Source organism: Carcharhinus amblyrhynchos, chromosome 1 (assembly GCF_965287045.1).
Source record: "Carcharhinus amblyrhynchos chromosome 1, sCarAmb.v2.hapA, whole genome shotgun sequence".
In the NCBI taxonomy this organism is placed as follows: Eukaryota; Metazoa; Chordata; class Chondrichthyes; order Carcharhiniformes; family Carcharhinidae; genus Carcharhinus; species Carcharhinus amblyrhynchos.
The window spans coordinates 892,564-905,386 of record NC_137324.1 but is presented as its reverse complement, the minus strand read 5'-3'; the positions used below and the strand labels follow the sequence as shown (position 1 = coordinate 905,386).

General features: G+C 49.2%; 1 protein-coding gene across 1 annotated transcript; it reads right to left on the bottom strand.

Moving 5' to 3' along the window:
* Nucleotides 1-10,799: 10,799 nt before the first annotated feature.
* Nucleotides 10,800-12,574, bottom strand: LOC145348440 (uncharacterized). Its single transcript, XM_080196646.1, is given in 2 exon segments — nt 10,800-11,518; nt 11,521-12,574. Coding segments are annotated over 2 exon segments (1,773 nt in total).
* Between the last annotated feature and the right edge of the window lie 249 nt (nt 12,575-12,823).

The window sequence follows — 12,823 nt, the reverse complement described above, 5'->3', positions numbered from 1 at the left end:
TCTTAACATCCACATACTCAATCTTTTCAGTCTGCTGCAAACCTGTAGTACAACCTCCCAGATCACTTTCCACCGTGAATACTGAGGCAAAGTACTCATTAAGCACCTCTGCCATTTCTTCCGGTTCCACACAGACTTTTCCCCCTTCACCTTTTATAGGTCCTATCCCTTCTCTTCTCATCCTTTTACTCTTCACATATTTGTAGAACGTCTTGGGATTCTCCTTAATTTTACCCGCCAAGGCCTTCTCATGTCCCCTTCTGGCTCTCCTAATTTTCTTTATAAGCTCCTTTCTACAAGCCTTATACTCCTCTAGATCCTTAACATCTCCTAGCTCTCTGAACCTTCTGTACGCCTTTCTTTTCTTCCTGACCAGGTTCACCACAACCTTCGCGCACCACGGTTCCCGCGCCCTACCAAAACCTCCTTGTCTCATCAGAACTTTATCGTGCAGAGCTCCAGTCAAACATTCCTTGAATATCCGCCACCTTCCTTCAGTACTTTTCCCCAAGAACACCTCCTTCCAGTTTATTTGTCCAATTATCTGCCTGATGTCATCATATTTCCCTTTCCTCCAGACAAACACCTTCCTAGCCTGCCTGATCCTATCTCTTTCCAATGCTATCGTGAAGGAGATAGAATTATGATCTCCATCCCCGAGATGCTCTCCCACCAAGAGATCCGACACCTGTCCTGGTTCATTAGCCAGCACCAGGTCAAGTACAGCCTCTCCTCTCGTAGGCTTATCCACGTACTGTGTCAGGAAATCCTCCTGAACACACCTAACAAACTCCTCCCCATCCAAACCCCTTACCCTTGGGATATTCCATTCGATGTTTGGGAAATTAAAGTCTCCCATCATGACAACTCTGTTATTTCTACATCTCTCTGGGATCTGTTTCCCTATCTGAACCTCAACTTCCCTGTCACTATTGGGCGGCCTACAGAATACACTCAGCAAAGTTATCGACCCTTTGCTGTTCCTAACTTCCACCCATAGAGACTCTGTAGATAGTCCCTCCACGGCATCCTCCTTCTGCCACCATGACACTGTCCCTGATCAACAGTGCCACTCCACCACCTCTTTTGCCCCCAACCCTGTCCTTCCTGAAACATCTGAATCCTGGCACCTGAAGTACCCAGTCCTGTCCCTGAGATATCCAAGTCTCTGTAATGGCCACTACATCACATTCCCCAGCAGCAATCCGCGCCCGAAGCTCATCCACTTTATTTACTACAGTCCTGGTACTAAAATAGACACACCTCATCCCCTCAGTCTGGACATTTCTCCACCACCCGTCTAACCTCCCTCTCATACTGTCTACAGTCCTTCCCTACCCGACAGCTAACCTCCTCGCTCTCAGTCTCCTCATCTCTGTTCCCTCCCCTCAACCTTTCTGGTTTAAAGTCCTCCCAGCAGCCCTAGCCAGTCTTCCCGCCAAGATATTGGTCCCCCTGGGATTCAAGTGCCACCCGCTTTACTGTACAGGTCACACCTGCCCCTAAAGAGGTCCCAATGATCCAGGAACCGGAATCCCTGCCCCCTGCTCCAGTCCCTCAGCCACGCATTAACCTGCACCTCATTCCATTCCTGCTCTTATTCTCCCGCAGCGCAGGCAGCAATCCTGAGATTACGAACTTCACATTCCTCTTTCTCAGCTGCCTACCCAGTTCCCTATAATCCCTTTTCATGACTGCTTCCCTCTTCCTGCCTATGTCAGCAGTACCTATATGAACCACAACCTCCGGTTCCTCACCATCCCCTTTCAGGATGTCTGGGACGCGTCCAGAGACATCCCGGATCCCAGCTCCAGGGAGACAAACCACCATCGGCGACTCCCATCTGTGTCCACAAAAACGCCTGTGTGATCCCCTCACTATCGAGTCCCCTATTAGCACTGCCTTGCTGCTCTCTTTCTTAGTTTTTTGAAGTACTGGCTCACATCCTGCTGTATCTTCTGATGGTCATCATCGCTATCCGCAAATCCACCAACTTTTCTAAGAACATAAGAAATAGGAGCAGGAGTGGGCCATCTCGCCCTTTGAGCCTGCCCCGCCATTCAATAAGATCATGGCTGATCTGAAGTGGATCAGTTCCACTTTCCCGCTTTCTCCCCATAACCCTTAATTCCTTTGTCTATCAGAAATAGAACAAAGAACAAAGAACAACCCAGCACGGGAAACAGGCCCTTCGGCCCAACAAGCCCGCGCCGCCGCATCACCCTACACCTATTCTACCCTGCGTATCTACAAATAGAACCCCTGACTTAGCCAGATTCAGGGGAGAATAGTGTCAATTTGGTAAGACCAATCAGCCTAAGAGCACATCTTTGGGGTGTGGGAGGAAACCGGAACGCCCGGAGGAAACCCACGCATCCACAGGGAGAATGCGCAAACTCCCACAGACACAGGCCCAAATCCATGTATCTGCACAGCTAGCAGTGCTAGTCACCGAGCTGTTGCGGCGCCCGTCTACCGGTCCAGGATCAAGCATACACACCGACACGAAGTACTAGGCCACTCCCGGAACCTCCAAGAGCAGCCCACGCACGACCCACCGTGTGCATGCCCCTCGTTTGACAACGAGGTGGACCTCCACCTGCGGAATAAAAAGTCAAAAACATTAATCACAAGCCTGCCTTTCCGGTGTAAATCTATCTATCCGTGACTTAAATATATTCAGCAAGGTAGCCTCCACCACTTCAATGGGCCGAGAATTCCAGAGATTCACCACCCTTTGAGTGAAGAAGTTCCTCCTCAACTCTGATCTAAACTGCCCCCCTTCCCCGATTTTGAGACTGTGCCCTCTAGTCCTGCTATCCTTTCTAAGTGGGAAGAATCTCTCTACCTGTACCCTATCCAGCCCCTTCATTATCTTATATGTCTCTATAAGATCCCCCCTCAGCCTTCTAAATTCGAACAAGTACAGAACGTAAAGAACATAAGAAATAGGAGCAGGAGGAGGCCATCTAGCCCTTCGAGCCTGCCCCGCCATTCAATAAGATCATGGCTGATCTGAAGTGGATCAGTTCCACTTTCCCGCTTTCTCCCCATAACCCTTAACTCCCTTGCCTACCAAAAACCTATCTACCTGCGTCTTAAATATATTTAGCGATGTAGCCTCCACCACTTCAACGGGCAGAGAATTCCAGAGATTCAGCACCCTTTGAGTGAAGAAGTTCCTCCTCAACTCTGTTCTAAACTGCACCCCCCTTATCTTGAGGCTGTGCCAGACCCAGCCTATTCATTCTCTCTTCATAGGCTAACCCCTTCACCTCCAGTGTCAGCCTGATGAACCTTCTGTGTACTCACTCCAAGGCCAATATATCCTTTCACAAATGCAGTGACCAAAACTGCACACAGTACTCCAGTTGCGGCCTCACCAGTGCCCTGTACAGTTGCAGCAAGACCTCCCTGCTTTTATATTCTATCCCCCTCGCTATAAAGGCCAACATTCCATTCGCCTTCTTGATCACCTGCTGCACCTGCAGACTGGGTTTTTGCGATTTGTGCACAAGGACCCCCAGGTCCCTCTGCACTGTAGCATGCTGCAGTTTTTTGCCCTTTAAATAATAATCCCTCCTACTATTGTTTCTGCCAAAGTGAATAACCTCACATTTTCTAACCATCTGCCAGGTCCTCGCCCACTCACCCAGCCTATCCAGATCTCTCTGCAGACTTTCCGCACCTTCCACGCAATTCGCTTTTCCACTCATCTTCATGTCATCAGCTAATTTCATTACCCTACACTCAACCCCCTCCTCCAGATCGTCTATGTAAATGGTAAACAACTGAGGCCCCAGCACCAATCCCTGCGGCACTCCACTCGTCACCAACTACCAACCAGAATAGCAATCTTTTGGACTCATGGTGAACAATCACTGAAACAACTATATGATGACATCAACAAGTTCCATCCCACCATCAAACTCACCATGGACTATTCTCTGGGATCGGCTGCATTCTTGGACACACGCATCTCCATTAAGGACAGTCGCCTCAGCACCTCACTGTACCGCAAGCCCACAGACAACCTCATGATGCTCCATTTCTCCAGCTTCCACCCGAAACACATTAAAGAAGCCGTCCTCTATGGACAAGCCCTCCGTCTGCACAGGATCTGCTCAGATGAGGAGGATTGCAACAGACACCTCCCAGATGGTGAAAGGTGCCCTCATAGGAACAGGATATGGCGCTCAACTCATCGATCGACAGTTCCGACGTGCCACAGCGAAAAACCGCACCGACTCCCTCAGAAGACAAACAAGGGACAATGTGGACAGAATATCCTTCATCATCCAGTACTTCTCTGGAGCAGAGAAGCTATGACATCTTCTCCAGAATCTTCAACATCATTGATGAAGAGAAACATCTCACCAAGGCCATTCCCACACCCCCACTTCTTGCCTTCAAACAACTGCACAACGTCAAACAGACCACTGTCTGCAGCAAACTACCCAGCCTTCAGGAGAATAGTGACCACAACACCTCAAACTCTGCCCCAGTAACCTCTGTAAGACATGCCGGATCATCGACATGGATGATATCATCTCACATGAGAACACCATCCACCAGGTACACAGTACACACTCTTGCAACTCAGCCAATGTTGTCTACCTGATACACTGTAGGAAAGGATGTCCCGAGGCATGGTACATTGGGGAGACCATGCAGACGCTATGACAACAAATGAATGAACATCAATCAACAATCACCAGGCAAGACTGTTCTTGTCCTGTTGGCGAACACTTCAGTGGTCACAGGCATTCGGCCTCTATCTTCGGGTAAGCATTCTCCAAGGCGGCCTTCACGACATACGACAGCGCAGAGTCGCTGAGCAGAGACTGATAGCCAAGTCCACAAACACGAGGACGGTCTGAACCGGGATCTTGGGTTCATGTCACACTATCTGTAACCCCCACGACTTGACTGGGCTTGCAACATCTCACTAACTGTCCTGTCTGGAGACGCATCTCTTTAACCTGTGCTTAACCATCTCTCCACTCACATTGTCTGTACCTTTAAGACTTGATTACCTGTAAAGACTCGCATTCCAACCATTATTTTGGAAATTGAGTTTGTGTATTTATATGCCCTGTTTGTGAATAGAAACCCCACTCACCTGATGAAGGGGCAGCACTCTGAAAGCTCGTGGCGTTTGCTCCCAAATAAACCTGTTGGACCTGTATCCCATGTGCAGTGCTGGGACCATTTCACCACTACAATATTGTTTTATTATTTCAATATTTTTTCTCAGTATTTAAGGAAGATTAAAAGTATTAAGATTAAGTCACTGTTCTTCCTCACCTGAAGCAGTTTCTTGTCCACTTGAAGAAGATCCATTAATCTCAGTGTTCCAGTCAGCTCCTAGTGAACAGCTGTTGGATTCATTACTGGGAACAGTTAACAATGTCGAACTTCTGAGAGTTCTCACATCAGCAGCTGCAGTCTCTTCATTTACTACTGCTGCAAGATCTGAAACCTGGCACCAAATCAGAAATACCAAACACACATTACCGGCAAACATTGTGAATAATCACAGCCGTTTGCCCTCCACCTCACAGCTCTCTCCCTTTATTACCCTGCCTGTCCTCCACGTCAATCTCTTTCCCTCTGTCCTTTATTCTCTGTTAATCTGTCTCAGCTCTCGGTGAGTTTTTGAATCTGTGCCAGCCTGTGAATGATGTGAGAAGTAACTTTGTAACAGCCCCAGCCATACCCAGGAGGTAGGAGGGAGAGGGAAAACAGATTGTGAGGAGGAGCAGTCGCAATGAGTGATGGGGCCTTCTGCTGGTGAACTGCCTTTGGTATCACCACAGATACAATTTGCTCGGGATAGGTATTCCCGAGAGAATGCTGCATTGTCAACGAGTGCTGCTCTTCAGGGAAAATATGAGAGGCTTAGAAAGAGTGCAGACAAGACTAGTTCCAGGGATGAGGAACTTCAGTCACATGGGTAGATGAGACTAGTTGGAATTGTTTCCCCTGATGAAGAAGATTGAGAGATTTGATAAAGTAGTTTATTAGTCAAAAGTCAGGCTTACATTAACACTGCAATGAAGTCACTGTGAAAAGTCGCCGCAGTCCGATACCTGTTCGGATCAATGCACCTAACCAGCGCATCTTTTAGAACGTGGGGGGAAACAGGAGCACCTGGAGGAAACCCACGCAGACACAGAATGGGACCCAAGCCGGAAATCGAACCCAGGTCCTGGCGCTGTGAGGCAGCAGTGATAACTGTAGAACAAAGAACAAAGAACAACACAGCACAGGAAACAGGCCCTTCGGCCCAACGAGCCCGCACCGCCGTCCCACTGTCTCAGTGACCTATTCATGATTTTAGTCTACGCCTAATGTGCGAGGATCAGGGAGGTCCAATATAGGGACAATTTGTTACCCAATCAATCAGCCTAAAAGCACATCTTTGGGATGTGGGAGGAAACCGGAGTACCCGGAGGAAACCCACGCAACCACAGGGAGAACGTGCAAACTCCCACAGACACAGGCCCAAATCCATGTGTCCGCACAGCAACAGAGATAGTCTCTGAGCTGTCATGTTGCCCTCGAGATGGTCCAGTTTAAGCACACTAACGACATGAAGCAATAGGCAACTCCCGAAGCAACGTCCAAGAGCAGCCCACTACAACCTGCCGCATGCATGCCCCTTGCTGGTCAACAAGGTGGACTTAAATGCCTGTGGAGACAAAAAATTCATTATTAAACAGGCCAAGACTGTAACATCCCTGAGGCAAAAACGTAATCCCAAGCCTACAATGTTTAGTAAGGCCTGCTATATCCCCCTATATGTAGCCCGCTCATGTGGCTGTCTAAGTGACTCTTAAACAACCCTAGCATGCCTGCTTCCACCACCTTACTCGGCAGTGCATTCCACACCCCCACTACCCTTTGCGTGAAAAACTGCCCTCTAATATTTGTCTTATACCTAGCCCCCATCACCCTAAGCCCGTGACCCCTCGTTCTATCCATTTCTAATAGTGGAAAAAGCTTACCACCATTTACTCTATCTATCCCCTTCATAATCTTATAAACCTCTATTAGATCCCCCCTCAGCCGACGTCTCTCAAGGGAAAACAGCCCAAGTTTGTTCAATCTTTCCTCGTAAGACAGCCCTTCCATACCAGGCAGCATCCTGGTAAATCTCCTCTGCACTCTCTCTAGGATCTCTACATCCTTCCGGTAGTACGGCAACCAGAACTGGACGCAGTACTCCAAGTGAGGCTTAACCAACGTTCTATACAACTGCAACATCAGACTCCTACTCTTATATTCTATACCCCTTCCTATGAAGGCTAACATACCATACGCTTTCCTCATCACATTCTGCACCTGCACCAACACCTTCAGGGACTTGTGCACTTGCACCCCCAGGTCTCTCTGCGTATCTATACTCCGGATAGTTCTACCTTTTATCGTATAACTCCCCTCCACATTATTCCGGCCAAAGTGCATCACCTCGCATTTCTCCGGATTAAATTCCATTTGCCATCTATCTGCCCAATCTACCAGCCTGTCTATGTCCTGTTGCATTGCCAGGCACTGCTCCTCAGTACCCGCCAATCCAACCATCTTAGTGTCATCAGCAAAGTTGCTGATCACACCACCTACCCCCTCTTCCAAGTCATTAATATATACCACAAATAGAAGAGGTCCTAGTACCGAGCCCTGCGGCACACCACTGGTGACAGACCTCCAATTGGAAAAGGAGCCTTCCACTACTACCCGCTGTCTCCTCCTCCCAAGCCAGTTCTCCACCCATCTACATACCTGGCCTTGTATCCCATGAGCCTTCACCTTTTCTATCAGCCTACCATGAGGGACCTTGTCAAACGCCTTACTGAAATCCATATAGACGACATCAACGGCTTGTCCTTCGTCAACCGTTTTTGTCACCTCTTCAAAAAATTCCACTAGATTCGTAAGGCACGACCTCCCTGTAACGAAGCCATGCTGCGTATCCCTGATCAGATTGCAGCGCTCCAGATGTTCATACATCCTATCCTTGAGGATCCTCTCCATTAGCTTGCCTATAACTGAAGTCAAGCTCACCGGCCTATAATTCCCTGGGTTATCCCTCTGACCCTTTTTAAACAACGGTACTACATTTGCAATCCGCCAATCCTCTGGGACCTCACCTGTGTCCAAAGAAGAGACAAAGATTTGCGTCAGAGGCCCAGCAATTTCATCCCTCACCTCCCTTAGCAGCCTGGGATAGATGCCATCAGGCTCCGGAGATTTATCCGTCTTTATACTGTCTAAAAGTCCCAACACCTCTTCCCTCGTGATGACTATTTCCCTCAACGGATCCTCAAACTCCCCAAGCACAGCACCAGACATCATGCCCCTCTCCTGCGTGAATACCGACGCAAAGTATTCATTCAAGATCTCCCCCATTCCCCCAGGCTCCAAGCATAGTTCCCCTCCTCTGTCCCTGAGAGGACCAATCTTCCCTCTAACCATCCTTTTGTTTCTAACATAGGAGTAAAATGCCTTAGGATTTTCTTTAATCCTACCCGCCAAAGCCATTTCGTGGCCCCTTTTTGCCTTTCTGATGCCCCTTTTAAGTTCTCTCCTACATTCTCTGTATTCTTCTAACGCTATCTCTGTCCTCAAATGCCTAGATCTAATGTACACCTCCCTCTTCCTCCTGACCAGGTCCTCAATATCCCTAGTTACCCACGGCTCTCTAATCCTACCCTTCCCATCCTTCCTCTTGACCGGCACATGTCTTTCCTGCAAAGATTTTAGTTTTCCCTTGAGAGACTCCCACATACCCAGCGTCAACCTGCCATCAAACAGCTTACCCCAGTCCGTATCTTTAAGATCCTGCCTAATCCGGTTGTATCTAGCCCTCCCCCAGTTTAACACCCTCCCCTTAGGACAGGCTTCATCTTTATCCATTAATATCTTAAACCAGACAGAGTTGTGGTCACTGTTAGCCACATGCTCTCCTACTTCAACGTCAACCACCTGCCCAGGCTCATTCCCCAGAACCAAGTCCAGTATAGCCCCCTCTCTGGTCGGGCTATCCACATACTGCTCCAGGGATCCTTCCATTACACACTGTACAAATTCCTCCCCGTCAGCACCCTCTGATCTCGGCACCTTCCAATCTACCCCGGGGAGATTAAAATCTCCCAATACCACCACCCTATTCTTCCTGCACTTATCTAGAATGTCCCTGCTTATCCCTTCTTCCACAGCCCTCGGGCTGTTGGGCGGTCTGTAGTACACACCCAACATAGTAACATCTCCCTTCCTATTCCTCAACTCCACCCAAAGCGACTCGATTCCTATATCCTCTATACCTCCCTCCCTCTGCACTGCTATGATGCAATCCTTAACTAACAACGCCACTCCCCCACCTCTCAACGACCCACCCCTATCACGCCTGAAGCACTTATACCCAGGAACATTCAACTGCCAGTCCTGCCCTTCCTTTAACCAAGTCTCTGTCACCGCCACCACTTCCAACTTCCTTTCGAACATTAATGCCTTCAGTTCATCTGTTTTGCCAGTCACACTCCTAGCATTGAAACACATGCACCGAAGACCCTCAGAAACAATTCGATCCTTCTTCCTACCCTCCGGGCTTACCCTATCCCCAATCCCAGTTCCGTCCACCTCCCCACCCCCTTCCATATCAGTTTAAACCCTGCCGAAACACTCCAGCTAACCTTCCAGCTAAGATATGCACGCCCTTCCCAGTTAACTGTACCCCATCCCTCTTGTATATTTGCCCCTCTTTCATAAAGACTTCCCAGTGGTCTACGAATCTAAAAGCCTCTGCCCTACACCAATCCTTCAACCACGCATTTAGTTGGAGTATCTCATTATTTCTAGCCCTGCTAGCCCCAGGCACCGGCAGCAGCGCAGAGAATGCCACCCTGGAGGCCCTACATTTCAGCCTAGCCCCCAACTCCCTGAACTGCCTACGTATGTCCCCCCTGCACTTTGTTCCTACATCCTTCTCTCCTACGTGCACTATCACATCAGACTCAGTCCCTCCACCCTTCAAAATTCCCTCTACCCTTTCTGAAACATCCTGTACCCCTGCTCCAGGGAGGCAGACTACCATCCTGGAGTCCCGCTTTTGCCCACAGAACCGCCTGTAGGAAGTAAGAACGGCTCCCAGTCTGAGGCCGGTCAGTTTGTATGGATTACACCCGAGCAACTGACCCAGTCCTGGAGGGGTGGACGCTCGACCGGCTTAGTTATCACCGTTAGGTTTCCACCGGCGGCAACCCCCCCTTTAAGGAGACACCTCTGGAGACACGATTCCACTTCAGATCCCCTTAACCCCGTTCGAAATCAAAGACACGGATGAGTTTTCTCCGAAGTCAGTTTTATTCGATCTTGCAAGAACGGGTGTGGTCCCGTAGGTACACACACCCTTACAATACATGATCATACCTTATATGCATTCGCGAGTTCATCATACGTCCCGCCTTTCCTTCTCTTAAACTTATTTAGCTAGTTCTGCCCTCTTATCTTAAACTTATTTAGCTAGTTCTGCCCTCTTATCTTAAACTTATTTAGCTAGTTCTGCCCTTATCTACATTCCCTTCCCCCTACCCTATCTCGGGCACCAGATTTTTCTTGTACGGTCGGCGATAATCGTTTCTTTTGTAACCCAACCCCTGACTGTTACTTTGACCGCAAACAACTGATCTCATACTGGTGGTTAAGCACCTGCCTTCCCCATTTTCCCGCCCTCGGCCAGTCAGCCCATGATTTCAAAAATTGCATCTTCCTCCTCTCACAATCCCCCCTGTCTTTTCTTACGCACTGTAATTTTTGATACCTAGCCCATTTTCTAATCCCTCGAGCATTATGCCTGCCTGTTCGTCCCAGGTGCCATTGCCGGCCTTGGCGTCTAGGAGACCCTGTCCTTCCTCTGACGCCAAGTGTAGGCCTACTACTCGTTCATCCAGGGCATCACGTTTAGTCAAAGCTGTTTCAATAAGTCTCTGGGTCGGGCCCCGGATACAAGGGATAACACAGCATCCTAAGGCGACCAGCACCCCCGCTACTACTATAAAGGAGATGAAGACGGATACCACAACCCCTTTCCATTTCCCGAACCACCCTTCCAGCCACCCGGTAAGGCCTGTGTCCACTCCCGAGTTTTCAGCTAATTCATCAGCCAGGGTCGTTAGTCCTTCTAGTGCTCTGGTGATTGACCCATCAGGAGCGGTGTTATTTGGAATAAAGGTACAACACTGTGTCCCTATCATGACACAGACCCCTCCTTTCTCTGCTAAGATCATGTCTAAGGCTAATCTATTCTCCCAAGCCATCCTACTGGTGGCATCCAGTTGTTCTGCTATTCCCTTCACTGCATCACGGGTATAATTAATAAATCGCTGTTGGTTGTAGTAGATGTAATTGATCCAATCCACATTTTTATTAATGGTCACCCACCAGAACAGAGACTCAAACCCCGCTGCTATCTGGTTCCTGGCCTTATATTCGTCGGGAACCCCCCTGGGGACCCCATGTCGTCCAGATAGACCCGGTCGTCAAAGGAGGTGGGTATACTCCTCTCTGTCCGCCGGTCTACACGGAATTCTTGGTGTTCAAACGCCAGGGTGAATGGGACCATCAATTGGACTATCGCACAGGTCCCCGTCCACTTTCGGGGTAATGTTGGCCGCAAAACCTTCCCTCCACAGTACCACCAGAGGTCAGCTTGGGGTACCTGGATTTGGGAATAATTTCCCTCCTCGGTGGTGTCCTTAACTTCCCTAATCGTACCACATTTGCCGAGGGTGCCCACCTGCCTGTCCAGTTTTTCCCCAGTTCGGGAAATGCAGGTATGATGCACTCCCAATACCCCGGAAAACACCGGAGGCTGCGACTCCTTGTTGGGCCTTACAGGAGGAAATGTCAGGCCCAGGGATTGGCAGGTGGGGTCATCCCAAGCCGTCCGATGCTGATATAATTTTACCAGACATTCCATTTGTTGGGGCTCTCCACTCCATCCCAACGGGAAGGGAACCACCTGCGGAGTCGGCCGACTGCCTGTGCATGCATAACAATTACCCTTTTCGAGGCTTTGGACCGTGTACCTGATCCATTCAATCCAGGCGCTCGTTTCCCTAAAGCCCGTTTCTATTTCAATGGTTTCCCTGAGATCTTTTATCTGTATCACCCTAATCCCCTCAGAACTTCCTGGGGCAGGGGTCGCCGTGCGTAGAACTGGTGAATTGCCAGCTGTCACTTTCTGAACCGTGATCCTTATGCAACACAGTCTTTCCTCCCTGACCCTTACCCCAAGTACTTCATTGTCTAGACTCCCATGCCTATTTCCGTTTGCCACCCATTCAGTCTGCTTCACGGTCAGGTATAGCGGATTACACCGGTTCAGCCCGCAATCCCTCGGGAGGATGGCCCGTGGGACTAACGCTACCCGTTCCTGCACCCCGAGAGATTTTTCTTCACCTAGCCCCTTTCCCATGAAAATCAATTCCATCTCCTTTCCCTGATACCCTTTTTGTCTTGCGAGGTTTATTGTAGTCTGATTACGTTCCCCTATAGTTCCGCATGGCACCATCTGGCAAAGGTCAATTTCTATTACCTGCACCTGGGACGCTTCATTTATGGTGAGAGAATATATCTGGCCTGCGTGGGCCGCCTCTTCCGCGTACCACCTATCAACCGCTTCCTAATTCCCCCGCGCAACCCCCATAGCCCCAAAGTCCCTTTTTAGAGACATTGACCATGTCGTTAGTAATGTTAGTAGCATTTCAATACTGTGATTATAGTCCATTTCAGAATGTTGTCTGTTCAGTCTTCCGCAGTA